General features: G+C 38.5%; 1 protein-coding gene across 1 annotated transcript in view; it reads left to right on the plus strand.

Moving 5' to 3' along the window:
• pah (phenylalanine hydroxylase) overlaps positions 1 to 10,708 on the plus strand; it is a 32,138-nt gene extending 21,430 nt beyond the window's left edge. The window contains exons 6-13 of the mRNA XM_003220882.4: positions 117 to 313; positions 1,006 to 1,141; positions 2,188 to 2,257; positions 3,062 to 3,118; positions 4,891 to 4,986; positions 6,473 to 6,606; positions 7,313 to 7,428; positions 8,705 to 10,708. Coding sequence (XP_003220930.1) covers positions 117 to 313; positions 1,006 to 1,141; positions 2,188 to 2,257; positions 3,062 to 3,118; positions 4,891 to 4,986; positions 6,473 to 6,606; positions 7,313 to 7,428; positions 8,705 to 8,748 — 850 coding nt within the window. The 3' untranslated portion in view covers positions 8,749 to 10,708. The remainder of the gene's footprint in view (positions 1 to 116; positions 314 to 1,005; positions 1,142 to 2,187; positions 2,258 to 3,061; positions 3,119 to 4,890; positions 4,987 to 6,472; positions 6,607 to 7,312; positions 7,429 to 8,704) is intronic.
• The last annotated feature ends 7,735 nt before the right edge of the window (positions 10,709 to 18,443 follow it).

Raw genomic sequence — 18,443 nt, forward strand, 5'->3', positions numbered from 1 at the left:
CTCAAAAAATGGGTGACAGAGCACATTGTCTCAGCTAATAAAAAATCCCCTGGAGTTCTGACCCTGCAAACCCATGATCTACACCCTACTCATTTTAAGTCATTTATTTGTTTTAGTGGCCAGCCTATCCCCAGAGTGACTTACACGGAGGAAGAGAAGAAAACATGGGGAACAGTTTTCAGGGAGCTGAAGACTCTGTATCCTACACATGCTTGCTATGAACACAATCATGTCTTCCCTCTCCTGGAAAAATACTGTGGTTACCAAGAAGACAATATTCCACAGCTGGAAGATGTCTCCAACTTCTTGAAAAGTAGGTAGTAGTGCAAAGTTAGGCCTTATATCATCTTATATCATTGACAAACATTATCAATATAAATCCTGCTGCTTAAATTGTAAAATACTACATCGGGAATGGGACTCATGCAGACCTTCAAATGTTATTGAACTGAAACTCCTGGAGACTGTTGGCATTTTCAGTCTAGCCAAATCCAGAAGATTGTATAACTCTCTCCCCTGAGTCCAATTCCTGGTCCCCCACTAAAGTAGACCCCTTGTTTACTGAGGTATTGACTTACCACTCAGTAACTCAAAAAATCAGCATGATGTAGTGATTTGAGTGTCACACTAAGACTCTGGAAACCAGGGTTCAACTCCCTACTTAGCCATGGAAGCCTATTGGGTTATCTTGGGCAAGTCACACACTCTCAGCCCCAGAAAACCTTGTGGTAAAAACTTAGGGTCACCATAATTTGGAAATGACTGGAAGGTATACACCAGCAGCAGCAGTCATACAATTCAGTGCATCTGCTATAGTTGGAACTAGAAATTGGATTTAGATTTAGAAACCCAGTTGTATTCATACTTATCTGGGAATAAATCCTATGGAACATGGACTTTTGAACAGATACATATGTGATTGTACTATGTAATAAACCAGAAAAGTCTAAATCTGTCAGGATGTAATTTAAGCCAGGCTCTAACCTGTCTTTCTGTTTCTTTAAGGCTGCACTGGATTTCGCCTACGTCCAGTGGCTGGCCTTCTCTCATCTCGGGATTTTTTGGGTGGCTTGGCTTTCAGAGTGTTTCATTCTACCCAATACATTCGTCATTCATCAAAACCAATGTACACACCAGAACCGTAAGTATTTGGGCTAAGAGGTGTTGCAAACCTGAAATATTTTATACAGTCACAACATTTTATTTTATTTGTATGGCCTGAGGCAAAATAAATGTGTACAACACAAGGGATTATTCTGGGTACTAGCATTTTATTTATTTACTCTCTTTTGAGATGTAGGCTCACAACATTTTTTTTCATGTCAGGAGCGACTTGAGAAACTGCAAGTTGCTTCTTGTGTGAGAGAACTGGCTGTCTGCAAGGACGTTGCCCAGGGGATGCTCAGATGTTTTAATGTTTTTTCCATCCTTGTGGGGAGCTTCTCTCATGTCCCTGCCTCGAGCTGGAGCTGATAGGGGGAGCTCACCCACGCTCTCCCCCGGTTGGATTCAAACTGGCAACCTTCAGGTCAACAACCCAACCTTCAAGTCAGCAGTCCTGCCAGCACAAGTGTTTAATCCACTGCACCACCGGGGGCTCCTACAACAAATTGAAAGAACTAAAATCTTATTATTCATCTAAAAACACAATTAAATGAAAAATTATTAATAGTACAAAGTTTAAAAAATTAAAACATTTTTAAAACATAAAAAAGAAATTAAAGCACATCATACCACACAAAATAACTTTTCTCCCATATGAGGTAATAGTCAAAACCCTGTCTGGAAAGATGCTGGAAAGAAAGCAAAAGACAAACAACTAAGAAAGAGTTCTGTAGTGTTGGAGAAAGGCACTAAGAAGACTGTTGTCTACTCTTCCCAAATGTGATGATCTTGGAAACAAGGGAAAGCCTCTCCCCACAAGGATCTTTAAAAACTTTGCATCCCCAGGATCCTCCAGAGGTGCCTCTAAAGTGTCTCTAAATGCCAAGATTGGCTCCAATTCAGACTTACTTTGGAATGGTCCAAATTGGCTTAATTCATTGACGGATTCAGAACAGTCAGTTGCATAACTCTAGTCCAAACCTCAGCTTTTCAAACTTTTTGATATGCATATGGTTGTTGGTTTTTGTTTTTTTTTTAAAAAAAAAAACTTGCACAATCCATGCCTTTTTATTTTTCTTTTAGTGATGTTTGCCATGAACTTCTAGGTCATGTTCCTTTGTTTGCTGATCCCAGTTTTGCTCAGTTTTCCCAAGTAAGTAAAGGCTTTATTTTATTGATGGCACCTAACAGGAAAGATCATTCAACCATACATGAAACTGTCTAATTCTGTGATTCTTACAGTCATACATGCATGCAATAAAAACCCCATCCTTCAACATGCGGTTACTGAGACTTAAGACTACAATCTTAGGAATTTTTAAAGGTGTGCTATTTATGTACCCATTTAGGTCAATGTAAGTCCTGATGAACTCATGTATACACACATTGTTAGTTATTTTTTAAACCATAGAAGCTATGCAGTCAAATTAAATTTCAAAATCTTTACTATGAGCTCTTGCAAATGAACTCTATTTCAAAATGTATTGTCACATTGAGGTCATAGTGTCACTGATATAGCAGGATTTCAACCTGCTCATTGATAATTGCAATGCATTGTTTGAAAGAGTCTCAATATTGGGTAGACAAATTTTAGATAGCTTATGCAAGGGAGGGAGCAATGAATCAACCTGTTTTTGGTTTGTGCCAGTTGTTTATTAATTCGTTCCACTGGTTTCTGCATGTATGTGTGTTTTCAAGCCACATAAAAATTAATATATAAACAGCAATGAATGGTAGCCTCCATTTAAATGAGATGTGAATGTGTTCCATTTTATCTGTTTTCAACAAATTTTCAGCACCATGGATAAGTTCCTTAAAGTCAGGACCAAGAACTGGAAATGATTCACCATCTCACTTATGCAGAAACTACTTAACTGCCATTATATACAAATATGTATTTAAATTACATGTATCTTTTCAAAAAACATCAAACAATAATACATTTTCATTTCTACAGGAAATTGGATTGGCTTCCCTGGGAGCTCCAGATGAATACATTGAGAAACTTGCTACGGTAACTGTTTGAAGAAAGGGGCACTTTTAGAATGGCTCTATCCCAAATTCAGGATAAACATTGTACAAATACTGAATGCTGAATATGGAACGATGTTGAAATATTTCTATACAACTTGGGAAATAACCTCAGAAAATGTATCCACAGTTTTGCTTCCCTTCACCTGGGGAAAAATCGTCTCTCTACCCATTATCTAGGTCCTCCGGGTAATTTGATCATATTTTTTCCCAGAAGTTACCACCAAGTTGTGCTAAAGGACCTAGCAAATTCCTGGAGGGGTCACTTTGCTAGGAATTTCTAGGTCCTCTAGCACAACTCTATGACATGGTGGGGCAGGAAGTCAGGTTATATAATGGTATTTAGTCATATTCATATTTTCATGCAACTGACTATTATGTGATGAAATACAGTAATTTATGTTCATAGACCATGTATGGCTACATTATATCACTAAAGCAGTTCACAGATTTAATCTTATTAATGTTTGTGGCATTAAGATGTTACAATCACGGGAGTCTTAATAATTTATGATGTGTGCAGCAGCCTGCAGTTAATGGTTACACACTGGACACGTGCAAAAAGTAGTCATTTACTATCCGAGTAGAAGAGAGAATTTTAAGAAATGCAGCTTTTTGGATTCATTTGAGGATACAGGCAGTCTCCAAGTTACAAACATCCAACTTACAAATAACTCATAGTTAATAATGGGGGTAAGACAACAGGAAGTGAGAGAACTCTACCCTTGCGAAGGGAAATCCACTCCTGAAAGAGTTATCATGGGGAAAAGATATCTCCATTGAAATTTTATCAGCAAGCTTTGTTTCCACAACAAGTCAAAATTTTCAAAATCAAATTCTCACAGGGACAGAAAGTGAGGTGAAATCTTCTGAACAGGGGCACAGACAACAGAACAAACACCACAAAAGTGTTAACCCCTCCCTGTGCTATCCAAAGCTAATATTTATATAAATATGGCTGGAGTTACATTTAAAAACATACCTGTTTGGACATACAAATCCAACTTAAGAACAAATCTACAGAACCTATCTCGTTCGTAACTTGGGGACAGCCTGTATAAGAAAATACCTCCTTCTTTGTGATCAGGAATTCCTTGCAGGTAGGCAAGACACCTGGGATGGAGAGACTTCCCCACAGCCAGCATGGAAATGCAGAGAACTGATCACAAAAAAAGGACTAAACAAACTTTTCAAGCATCTTCAATTTAATGCTATGACTAACTTTAATTGCTGCATAAATATCATATCTGGCTGAGGTTTGTCATTGCATTGTGAGGTTTTACAGCCATCTTCCTTCAAATTCCTGGATGTTAAAAAGGGAACAAATATTACCTGCATTTCATATTTATTGAAATAGCAATTCATTACTCATTACATCATTGGAGCAGTGAATCTACAACAGATTTTGATTAGATAGCAAAGAAGTGGTCCAGAGTACTAAATTCTACCTCCAAAATATGGTTAGCACCTTGAATGCCTCTTTAACAGTTTAGGCTAAAATCTGGGGTGAATTAATTGTCCTGAAGACACAGGAGCCACCAATTGCTGCTTGTTTCTTGGAAAGTGATGGTGTGCGAGGTGGCATATACTAAATAGAATAGCATTCTTATCTTTCAATTGTTCAATCTACCAGAAGCCCAACACTGAGAGATTGGACATTCCTGTAGTGCCCTAACATAAGACGCTTTGGTTTAGCTTAATCTGGAATTTTGTACATAACCAACAGAAATAGTTTCTTCCCTTACTTTATACTAGGTTTACTGGTTTACAGTTGAATTTGGGCTGTGCAAAGAAGGCAATGCTATTAAAGCCTATGGAGCTGGTTTGCTGTCATCATATGGTGAATTACAGGTATGGATTTCTGAATGTTTTTGGTGTTTTTTCAAATCAAGCACACTTTCCCCACCCTTTCTCCTCTCTCTCTCCCTTTAAAGGATTCAAATGAAATTTAGCACTTAGGATAAGTAAAGGTAAAGATTTTCCCCTGACGTTAAGTCCAGTCATGTCTGACTCTGGGGGTTGGTGCTCATCTCCATTACTAAGCTGAAGAGCCGGCGTTGTCCGTAGACACCTCCAAGGTCATGTGGCTGGCATGACTGCATGGAGCGCCGTTACCTTCCTGCCGGAGCGGTACCTATTGATCTACTCACATTGGCATGTTTTCGAACTGCTAGGTTGGCAGGAGCTGGAGCTAACAGCGGGCGCTCACTCCGCTTCCGAGGTTTGGACCTGGGACCTTTCGGTCTCCAGCTCAGTGCTTTTACACACTCCGCCACCGGGGCTCCCTAGCACTTAGGATACCTCCTTTAAAGCTAGAGCTCAAACCTTGTGGAGCTTCACCAGCTACCACTACAGTAGAAATGTAGCTGTGATGACTAGCCATCATGAACAGCCTTAACTTTTATGGATTTGTCTTACCGTCTTTTGAACTCACATCCACATTGAAGAGTGCAGTGAGTTATTTGATAGGCATAAATAACTACTGTTTGGAACTAGTTACTTCTAAGCTTTTGGGATCTGGTCTGGTTTGACATTGTATAGCTGTGCTTTTAATTTTAAATTTTTGTTATATTTATTTGTTTTTTGTTTATCATCACTTTGTTGTTATTTTAAGAGATGACTATATTTCATATTTTCCTTTTAAATGTGTAATGTGAAAATATCTCATTGCACACAGGAAATAGAGAATTGAGAGCCAGAATGGTACTGTATAATGGTTTGTGTGTTGGTGTGTTGGAGACCAGAGTCTGAATCTCTGCTCAGCCTGGGTGACCTTAGAGAAGTCACACTCTTTCCGCCTCAGAGAAAGGCTATGGCAACCTTGCCCTGAATGAATCTTGCCAAGAAATCCCAATTATTGTGTCACCATCAGCCAGATTCAGCTTGAGGGCACATTACAATTACAACACAAAGGAGAAATTTCTACACATATTGCCTGCTTCTTCTACTTGTACATAGTAAGCCTGATCAAGATTGCTTTGGTATTTGCTTTGGTCAAGTGAAGAATAAAATCTCAGATGCACATTTGACATAGACGTGAAGCCTATTGATCAGTTTTAAATATAGCAGACCCACTAACCTATACAATTCATTCGTTGTATGGCAAGCCACCTTGTCGGTAAATCCCATTGATTCATTGGGTCTGCTCTTTTTGAGACTAGTAATAGGAAACAGACCATAGTGTGCAATTTAACCCTTGGTGGTCTTGGCTTAACTACTATCCTGATGGCCCTCACTATTTGACCTTCCTGTCAGAATTAGGTATTAACTTATGCTATAGAAAAAAATAATCCTAATGTTTTGCTAATGTTCAAAATCCTCTGCCTTTCTCATTTAGCATTGCTTGTCAAATAAACCAGTGATTGAACCTCTCAACCTAGAGAGGACATCCATTCAGAAATATCCAGTCACTGAATTCCAGCCTATTTACTATGTTGCTGAAAGTTTTAAAGATGCAAAGCAAAAGTTAAGGTAATTATTTAATTTCTATGAAGATTTATATCTCTAGATAGAGATGGTCCTGGATGGAGATATGCACTGCTACTTAATAAACATACAAGGTTAGGTCAAAACGTTTTGCCTCCTGTGTCATAAAAACATTATGAATGAACATATAGCAGCAGAAGTTGCTACAGATCATAGCCTGAAATATTCTCTACACAAAACTACCATTCAACATAGTCACTATCAATTTGTACACATTTGCGCCATTGTTTAACCCAGGCATCACAATCATTTTGGAAAAATTCAGGGTTTTGCTTTGTGACCCATGATTTTAAAGCCATTTTAACGTCATTCAAGTCATTGAATCTGAAACTACGTAGGTTGTCTTTTTGGACCTCTGAAAGACAACCTACGGGATAAAGGACTAAATGGAAAATGCCACCAGAGGGTGCCAAAGAACATATGAGAGAAGCCCAAGAGCATTATACACCAAACAACACATGGAACAGCCACTCTCCAAGTGATCTCTCATCCCAAATCAAGCAGGGGATGTGGATGCAAGCATGTCACCAGCCACAATTGCTTTCAGTGTTATCTATTGCACACATTTTCTGTTCCATCTTACATCCCTCCATTTCATACTAGGCATAAAATAACTTTGTATAATTTAACTATGGTATCCAACAAAAGCACATCCATCTGGATGCATTAAAGTTTCTGTTTTTTCCTTCAGGAAATATGCCTCCATCATTCCTCGTCCATTCTCAGTCCGGTACAATCCATATACTGAAAGGATTGAGGTTCTGGATAACACCAAGCAGCTGAAGAATTTAGCAGACGCTATCAACAGTAAGAACCTGCACTGATTTTTTCCCCTTCAGGCACCAAATCCAAAGCTCTTTGTTGGCTTGCTCTGATGTCCAAAAAGAACTCTTGCATGCCCCAGTGTCTCAGTCTCTGCACACCAGAGCTACAACCATCAGATGAAATTGTTGAAACAGAATTATTTCTATGTTCAGAACAAAAAAGGCATTCAGTATTCCAGTAACAGTAACAGTTTTATTCACAGTCTACCAGTGGCATCAATAGAGGGGTGCAGACCATACTGGGTAGCATAAAAATGACTTGCAAATTTTGTGCAGAAATTTATTATTAGATATTACCACAAAAATGAGCCTACCTTATTATAACCACAAAAATATTCTCCAGCACTGTGTCAATATATCTACAAGGCTAAAACACCGTGCTAATTAACTCTCTTAACTTTCTAATAGCATACATATGATCCAGTCAGATATATCATTATTACTCAAGTTCTATGACATTTCTATTGCATGATTTCGTCAACATGCACCAGAAGTCCACACTGTTGTTTTAATTGCTACTGGGTTCTTTTACAGTCATTGATTTTGTCAATTTTTCTTGTGTTTTTGCTACAAAATTCTGGCATGGTCTGGAATGGGAAGAGGTCCATGGAGGTGATAATGAGTTACTACACTTGTTGGATACCAACCCTATTGATGCCACTGAGATTTTGGTAATCTATACCACAGGACAATATCTTAGGTCTTCCAAATGTTCTTGGGCTATAAGTCCCATAATTTCTGGCCATTGCTCATGCTGGTTGAGACTGATGGGACTTAGAATCCAACTGCTATTTGAAGGCCACCACAATTACTACAGAAAATACATAAATTTGGTTTGATTTCACATTAAATGTGCCTGTTAGGGGAATTGCATTTGTCCTACACATAGAAACACAAAATTTCAGGGTAGAAAGGCCAGGCTAATGCTGGTGCACTATACCACAGCAAACTGCAGAAGAGATGTGCAGAACTCATCTAATCCAGTTTGGCAGCATTAAGACTTTGTAGGTGTTATGTATTCTAGTCCATGTCAATACCATATTTGCTGTTAGAGGCAGGCTTAGACTGAACATAGAACTTTCATTGGGGAGACTGAAATGGAAATCCATGTGCTGCCCTTTTGAATAATGAAATCTAACTGCTAGTGCTATTATGAAGATACAATTTGAATGACTCCATACACCTTGCCTCGTGTTTGTTGATGGAACATAAATGAACAAAAACAAAGCAAAACATAGAATTTCTTTTTTTCTTTTTAGATGAAATGGGACTTCTTTGCAATGCTCTTCAGAAGATCAAATGAAGAAAATGATCTCAGACTTCTCGCATTGGTTCTGAAAGCCAAAAGACCAACACTGAAACAAACATCAAACTTTTAAACAATCATCATGCCAATAATTAACACAATGTAGACATGTATCAGATATATCATTTGCTTACTATATGTATCATATTAACATATTTGACAAATTAATTAGCAAATTCTTCCATTGTTACCTGTAACAAAAAATGCCAGGTTTAGTTGCTAGACATTCACACTTTGACAATGCCCTAATATGCATGCCTATTTAGAAGCATGTCTCATTTGGTTCAGTGGGACTAATGTCCAAGTAAATGGGATTGCAGACTTGTAAACTATCAGTGGTAGGTAATTCTCCAGTTCTTCTTCAGCTGCAGCTCCCATAAGTTCTTGTTACTATAACCAATGACAAGGGATGACAGGAATTGCAGTCAAGCAATATCTCATGTGCTCTCCACCAACTGCAGAATGGCTGTTCAGATGAACTATTGCAGCAAAACTATGGGACAGAGGAGAAGAAGCATTGGTCCTTGCAGATGGTGGAAGAGAATGCCACCCTCTACAATGACCAAAACAAGGTCAGTGTCACCTTCAGCACATCACTCTTCTGTGTTTTACTACTAGTTTCCCCTAAGAAAACCCTATGAAATTTATAATATTCTCACAAATTGACTGTTATCACATATGCAGGAGATTTGAAAGCATATAAGACTTTGGGAGACATTTTAAGCTTTTAGAAGAGGCAAAAATAAACATCTGTACAAATGATGGAATATGGTGTGACTATCTGCAAAAGCCCAGAGGGCACAACCACAACTGAAGGAAGGCTATACTCGGTTTTAGCCTTCCTTCAGTTGTGGATGTGCCCTCTGAGCTTTCACAGATAGTCACACCATATTCCATCATTTGTACAGCCGGAGATTCCTCACCTCTGATTTAGAGAATAAGATAGCAGATCCATAAGCGTAAATCAGTCTTATACTTTTCCTCTCCATCGGATCTTTTATAAAGTTAGTCTCACAGTACATCAGAAAATATTCACAACTATATCATGGTGCTCAGAAAATCCAACCCTCCCATGCACTTGCAGTTACTTCAGATACTGCAGGAAGGATCAGAGGGAACAACGGAGCTAGTGGGGAATGGGGAATGATATTATGTATATGTGGGTACATACTTCAAGTCAACTGTTGAATTATAGTGACAAGGTGGAATCCTCCAAGTGGGTTTTGCCAGTTCCTTCCTCTAAAATAGTTTCTAGCACCTGGTACTCATGATCTCCTTTCCAGATACTAACTAGGCCTGGCTCTGCCTGGTTCCAAGATCAGACAGTACTTGGTGCCTTTAGGGTATTTAGGCTGACTGAAAAGATGTACTAATTTAATATTGATCGTTCTAATCAATTTTATCATCTTATTTGCTCTATGAAGTCTGGATCTAAAGAAATGCACGTAGTTCTATATGTAAAAGGGAACTCTTAAACATGTATCTTAAACAACAATCTCAGAAAATTACAAATCACTTTTGATATACAAGATATCTAGAAACTATCCAATCTGCTTATGCATAGTCCGAGCACTTATAGTAATTTATATGAATTTCACAGGCGTTTCTTCAAGATGTTGTAGGGTTTGACAAAAATCCTATCATGCTATCACAATTTGAGGTACCCTGGTGGCATTAAAACATCACCAGTAAAAACTGTCTAGATATGTCAAAGAAATGCACTTTCAATGGAAATGTTTCACCAGAAAAAAATACGTCAGTATAACTGGCAAAACAGGAAGAGAATGAGTGTGGGGTGGTGAAGAATACAAGAGGAGGCAAAGCTAAATATTCTGAGCAAATGTAGCTTCATGTATATCTCTAATAAAAACCAGGATAAAAAATCCTTGTATTTTTTAAAAGTAAAATTAAAAATATATAATTATTCCATGTAAATAAAATACATTTATTGTCCCAATTGTTGGCATTTGCATTTTTTCAAGGTGAGCTTTGATGCCAGTACATACAAACACACACAGAGACTTGACAGATTTGAGATTCATTTGAACAGAAATGCTGATGGCTAATTTTAAAATTACCTTTCCCCACTACCATTTCAAAAGGGATAGCCCTTTGTGGTTGAGCCCCTTCATTGTGTATATCTGGAGGTGGCTTTAAATGGTAGATTGAGAGTTAATAATTGAAAGATGGAGTGCCATATTCCAATTCAGCAACAGAGGAGGAGGAAAGGCTTTGAAGTGCAAGTCCTGTTTTTGTTGATACTAAACATGTGCTTTTCCATCTGTGTTAATACAATTGAAATGAATCATCTTAATTATAGGTATTGGTTGAACAAAGCCTTTGAGAGAGAGTACAGAAAGGGATGATCCAGGCAAAGCCTTTAGACGGATTTAGAAAGTAATTTCCTGGCAGTAAGTTCAACAGAATTTAGAGTGTGTCTCCACTGTGGAATTAATGCAGTTTAACACCACTCTGATGGCCATGGCTCAGTGTTATGGAATCATGGGAGTTGTAGTTTGATAGTCCACCCACAGACTTTGGAGGACTTAGAGAGGCCTATAAACACTTCCAGGAGGGAATATTTTTTGGAGTGTGGATAAATAAAACCATGGCTATCAAGCCCGTGGATAAGGGGGTCATACTGTACTTTCACATAGAGAACTGTATCACAGCTAGTCATTCATAACCTGGATTTAATTCTCCGCCCCCTCCCTGAACACAGATATTTATGCTGGCTTTAGCCTATAAAGCTTTAAACGGTTCCGGTCCAGCTCACTAGTCCAAACGTATCTCCCTCTATGATCCACCCCAAAGGTTAAGATCATCAGAGGAGGTCCTTTTCTCAATCCCACCACCCTCGCAAGCATGATTGGTGGGGACGAGAGACAGGGCCTTCTCAATGGTGACCCCTCATCTGTGGAACTCCCTCCCCAATGAAATCATGTCAGCCCCTTCCCTTCTGTCCTTTCAGAAAAAACTCAAAACATAGTTATGGGACCAGGCATTCGGGCAGAAAATGCAGCAATAATAATATGTATTTATGTGACTGATAATGGATAGACCCCAGACTATGATTTAGACTTGTGTAATTTTTAAATGATGTTTTGTAATTGATGTTTTAATTATCTGTTTAAATTGTAATTGTTTTTATAACTGTGTGTTTTTGGCATCTAATGACTGCTGGTTGTGAAGCCGCCCTGGTCCCCCCCACCCCCACCCCAATGGTGAGGACAGAATACAAATGTATGAAATAAAAAAAAATAATGTTTTAAAAAAACAAGAAGAAATGCTTAAAAATATTATTAACCCATAGCTTAACTTGTTTTATATTTTACTTCCAAAGAATTCATGAGAAGCTGCTCACTAACTCCCATGTATGTTACTTATCTCTAACTCCAACATGTGGTATTATATATAGATATATATATATATAGATAGATAGATATATAGATAGATAGAGGGGCCTCTAATGACGCAGTGTGTTAAAGCGCTGAGCTGTTGGAACTTGCAGACCAAAAGGCTGCAGGTTCGAATCCGGGGAGCGGAATGAGTGCCCACTGTTAGCCCCAGCTTCTGCCAACCTAGCAGTTCAAAAACATGCAAATGTGAGTAGATCAATAGGTACCGCTCTGGAGGGAAGGTAACGGCGCTCCATGCAGTCATGCCAGCCACATGACCTTGGAGGTGTCTATGGACAACACCGGCTCTTCGGCTTAGAAATGGAGATGAGCACCAACCCCCAGAGTTGGACACAACTAGACTTCATGTCAGGGGAAACCTTTACCTTTATATATAGCTAGATAGATAGTTTAAACAAGCAAAAGAAACAAGATAATTCTATAAAATATTTGCGTATTCTTAGGACCAACAATGGGAAGAACACAATGTCATACTTTCTGTCTGAATCCTATTACATTCTATCCCACTCATACAACTGCAAAATTATCATTTATACTTGAGGCCTTAATACCACTTGGTACTATACCCACATAGGTGAGTTTATAGGCATTAAAGCTCATGCAAAAATAAAATAAAAACCAGTCTTAAGGGAGCTGTCACATAATCTTAAGGGAGCTGTCCCTGATTATGTTAAAGATTCTTATTCATTATTATTATTTGCTTCATTTTTACCCTGCCTTTCTCGGAGGAGGGGGGGACCCAAGCTGGTGTACAAATCTGGCAAAAATTCAATGCCGCACAGGTAAACAATAAAACACATCTCTTCACAATGTAAGCAATCTAAACATATAAGCAATTAAAACACATATCAATCCATTAACAGATTAAAACGATATAAAATTCCATATAAAAGATTATAAACATGCTTTCAGTTTACTCAATCCCAAATGGCAAGCAGGCAAAGGTGAAAGACTAGCAACACTTTCAGAAGCATTCCAAATTGGAGAAGCACAGAATGAACAACTTTGTGGGTTTCAGCCTCTGAATTTGAATTAGAGGTCTGCGTTTCAGTACCTTGGACAGCAACTCCACGGTGTTAAGACCACCTAGAGCAGGGGTCCCCAAACTAAGGCCCGGGGGCCGGATGCGGCCCTCCAAGGTCATTGACCTGGCCCCTGCCCTCAGTTTACAACTTAGGCTCACCCAGAGTCTGAAATGACTTGAAGGCATATAACAATAGCAATCCTAATTAACTTGACTATCTCATTGGCCAGAAGCAGGACCACACTTCCCACTGAAATCCTGATAGGTTTATGTTAGTTCAAATTGTTTTTATTTTTAAATATTGTATTATTCTTTTATTTACTTATATTGTGATATGGTAATAATAATATGTATTGTGTACCTATATACATATAATATTGATAATAATAATATAATGTAATACAATATAATACTAATAATAGTAATACAATATAATATTAATTATATGTTATATATTTTACATGTAATATTACAGTATAGTGGTATAGTTCAATATAGTAATATATAATGCTAATATTGTGCTAGGCTAATAATATAATATATTGTATGTACATACAACTAGTAAACTGCTCTGAGTCCCCTTCGGGGTGAGAGAGGGTGGGGTATAAATGTAGTAAACAAACAAACAAATAATTGTTGGGGGTTTTTTGCACTACAAATAAGACATGTGCAGTGTGCATAGGAATTTATTCATTTTTTTTCAAATGATAATTCGGCCCCTCAACAGTCTGAGGGACCATGAACCGGCCTTCCACTTAAAAAGTTTGAGGACCCCTGACCTAGAGTAAATGTTGAGTCTTTCATAATGGAGTCTAGACAGGGAACATGATAGCTGTTTTAATCTTGTGTTGTGGAAGGCTTTCATGGCCAGAATCACTGGGTTGCTGTGAGTTTTCCAGATTGTATGGCCGTGTTCCAGAAGCATTCTCTCCTGACGTTTTGCCCACATCTATGGCAAGCACCCTCATAGGTTGTGAGGTGTTGGAAACGAGGCAAGTGGGGTTTGTGGACAGTGGATCTGTGGACAGTTCAGAGTGGGAGAAAGTGTGAGAAAGAACTCTTGTCTGCCTGGGGCAAGTGTGAATGCTGCAATTGGCCATTTTGATTAGCATTGAATATCCTTTCAGCTTCAAGGCCTGGCTGTTTCCTGCCTGGGGGATCCTTTGTTGGGAGATGTTAACTGGCTCTGATTGCTTCTTGTCTGGAATCCCCGTTTTCTGAGTGTTGATCTTTATTTACCGTCCTGATTTTAGAGGGTTTTTTTTGAAAAAAAAAATTCTGGTAGCCAGTATTATAAATGAATAAAATTTGGATACCAGTACAGTAGAGTCTCACTTATCCAACATCAAATTAGGTAATCGTTATACAAATTAAGCACCAAAACATCATATCATACAACAAATTTGACAGAAAAAGTAGTTCCATGTGCAGTAATACTATGTAGTAAGTAATTACAGTAGAGTCTCGCTTATCCAATGTTCTGGATTATCTAACACATTTTTGTAGTCAATGTTTTCAATGCATTGTGATATTTTGGTGCTAAATTCGTAAATACGGTAATTACTACATAGCATTAATGTGTAATGTGTAACTTTTTCTGTCAAATTTGTTGTATAACATGATGTTTCGGTGCTTAATTTGTAAAATCATAACCTATTTTAATGTTTTTCTTAATCTCTCCTTATTATCCAACATATTCGCTTATCCAACGTTCTGCCGGCCCGTTTAGCTTGGATAAGTGAGACTCTACTGTATTTTTAAAAAAGCTCTAAAATCAGGACAGTAAATGTATACTATTTCAAAGGCAAAGCAGGAAAACGAACATAAACGAATGAACTGAACATCAGACATTGAGGTGACATTATGTTTTGCGGGTTGAGGCGAAAACCAACGGGGAAAACGTTCACTTAAGAGGAAGAAACACTATGAGAAACAAATCCGGAGTGAAGCAAGCGCGACATCGACGCCTGGATGCAAGCGAGATTTCCCCTCGGGAAGCAATGCAAAGATTTCGTTTCTCTTCCTCTTGCTTTTAAAGGAGAATGGCCTTTCAGAGCAAGAGACAGGTGGAGGGGAGAACAAAGATAGTAGGTCTATGATAGCTAGATGAACAGCTGGGGAATATATTTGGCATGAGGAGCTTCCCATCTTTTCGGTAAATACCAAATGATCCGCGAGGTTTCATAATTTGGATCAGGCATGGGCAAACTTGGGCCCTCCAGGTGTTTTGGACTTCAACTCCCACAATTCCTAACAGCCGGTAGGCTGTTAGGAATTGTGGGAGTTGAAGTCCAAAACACCTGGAGGGCCCAAGTTTGCCCATGATAGATAAGTCGATGCTATATTTTGGACGAGGACTTTCCTGTTTTCTGGGGAAATAACATACGGTGAGATTTTAAAAATCTGGAAGGACAGAATTAAGATTTTCCCTGAAAGATACTGGGAAGGCAGAAAATGTTGAAGAGAGATATTTATATGAAAGTTATGGATGCTGTTGACAATTCCTCACCATGTGCTATTTTTACACTCGGACTGAAGAGAGATATGGACGGTATATCGTTTGAAATTTTGAGGGTTTTTTCTTTCACGTGATAGCTAACATAAATGTTTTTTAAAAGTGTATAAATTCGGGTTTTAAGTTGCATCAAGTGCTAACCTTGTTCTTTTAAAATGTCTTTACCTGTCCTGCACTCTCCCGCGTGGGCTGGGAGATAATATGTAAATAATTATTGAAAAAAGATGAAATAATGTTGTCGAAGGCTTTCATGGCCGGAATAACTGGGTTGCTGTGAGTTTTGCGAGCTGTATGGCCATATTCCAGAAGCATTCTCTCCTGACGTTTCGCCCACATCTATGGCAGGCATCCTCAGAGGTTGCGAGGTCTGTTGGAAACTAGACAAGTGCGGTTTATATATGTGTGTAATAATGTCCAGGGTGGGAGAAAGAACTCTTGTCTGTTGGAGACAAATGTGAATTTGTAACCGGCTAGCTTGATTAGCATTGAATAGCCTTGCAGATGTGGTGTTGGAGGAAAATCCTGAGAGTGCCTTGGACCGCAAGGAGATCCAACCAGTCCATACTCCAGGAAATAATGCCTGACTGCCCATTGGAGGGAAGGATATTAGAACCAAATATACTTTGGCCACATCATGAGAAAACAGAAAAGCTTGGAAAAGAGAATGATGCTGGGGAAAATGGAATGAAAAAGAAAGAGGGGCAGAGAAAAAGCAAGATGGATGGATGTTATCCTTGAAGTGACTGGCTTGACCTTGAAGGAGCTGTGGGTGGCGACAGCCGACAGGAAGCTCTGGCGTAGGCTGGTCCATGAGGTCAGAAGAGTTGGAAGTGACTGAACGCATAAACAACAACAAGCTTTGCAGCTTCAAAGCCTGGCTGCCTCCTATCTGGAGGAATCCTTTGTTGGGAGGTGTTAACTGGCCCTGATTGTTTCTTGTCTAGAATTCCCCTGAATTCTGAATGTTGTTCTTTATTTACTTTCCTGATTTTAGAGTTTTAAATTTTAACAGAAACGAAGAAACCATAAAATGATCAAAATATGCTTACTAGAGGTGTTGGGAGGTGTTAGCTGTCCTAATTGTTTCCTGTCTGGAATTCCCATGTTTTGGGTGTTGTTCTTTACTTACTGTCCTGATTTTAGAGTTTTAAATTTCAACAGAAAGGAGGACACCATAAAAATGATAAAAATCTGCTAACCAGTATTAACAAACTCTAAAATCAGGGCATTAAATAAAGAACAACACTCAGAAGACAGGAGTATTCCAGACAAGAAACAATCCGGGTCAGTTAACACCTCCCAACAAAGAATTCCCCCAGACAGGAAACGGCCAGGCTTTGAAGCTGCCAGGCTATTTAATGCTAATCAAGCATTCTCACTTGCCTCAGGCAGACAAGAGTTCCTTCTCCCACCCTGGACATTCCACAGATATATAAACCCCACTTGCCTTGTTTCCGACACCTCACAACCTCTGAGGATGCTTGCTATAGATGTGGGCGAAACGTCAGGAGAGAATGCTTCTGGAACATGGCCACACACCCCGGAAAACTCACAGCAACCCAGGCATGTATAATGACTCCAGTTATCAATTTCTTTCTGTTATGAATCTGCCAGGACGCTGGTCCTTCAACCAACCTGAGCCAAGAATGAAGTAGAACACACACTATAGAGAAATGAAATGAAATTGTGCTCCATTTGTCGTTACTGTTTAAATCAGGGGTCCCCAAACTAAGGCCCGGGGGCCGGATGCGGCCCTCCGAGGTCATTTACCTGGCCCCCGCCCTCAGTTTTATAATATAATATATTGTATATACATATAATATTGATAATAATATTATAATGTAATACAATGTAACATTGATAATAATAATACCATATAATAATATTAATTATATATTCTATATTACATATAATATTACTAATAATATTACAGTATAGTTCAATATAGTAATATATAATGCTAATATTGTGCTATGCTAATAATATAATATATTGTATGTACATATAATGTGTAAGCCACTCTGAGTCCCCTTTGGGGTGAGAAGGGTGTGATACAAATGTAGTAAATAAATGCAGTAAATAAATAAATAATAAACAAATACATTTTAGACTTAGGCTCACCCAAAGTCTGACATGACTTGAAGGCACACAACAACAACAACAACAACAACAACAAGAATCCTAATTAACTTGACTATCTCATTGGCTAGAAGCAGGAACACACTTCCCATTGAAATCCTGATAAATGTATTTTGGTTAAAATGGTTTTTATTTTTAAATATTGTATTGTTCTTTCATTGTTCTTGTTGTTGTTGTTTTTGCACTACATATAAGACATGTGCAGTGTGCATCGGAATTTGTTTGTATTTTTTTTTTCAAATGATAATCCGGCCTTTCAACAGTCTGAAGGATTGTGGACCGGCCCTCGGCTTAAAAAGTTTGAGGACCCCTGGTTTAAATTCAGTACAATCCGACTTTGAGTTAAACCTCAGGTAACAAACCGCAGACCATTTGACACTTCCAAACATCCTTTGAGTTCTTCTTTTCAAACGAACCTTTGCTTCTTAACAGATGCGCTGAAAAAAGATGTTAAGATCAAGCCTGAGGTTTTATTGTTCTCATTCAACATCGTAAAGCACGATTGGCGGAGGAATAAAAACGGCTGTGAAGTCATGTCAATCCTTCGTGTATAGCCCAAAAAGCCAGGGTATTTCATAGTCATTTTAAAGACATT

This window comes from Anolis carolinensis, chromosome 5 (genome assembly GCF_035594765.1).
Source record: "Anolis carolinensis isolate JA03-04 chromosome 5, rAnoCar3.1.pri, whole genome shotgun sequence".
In the NCBI taxonomy this organism is placed as follows: Eukaryota; Metazoa; Chordata; class Lepidosauria; order Squamata; family Dactyloidae; genus Anolis; species Anolis carolinensis.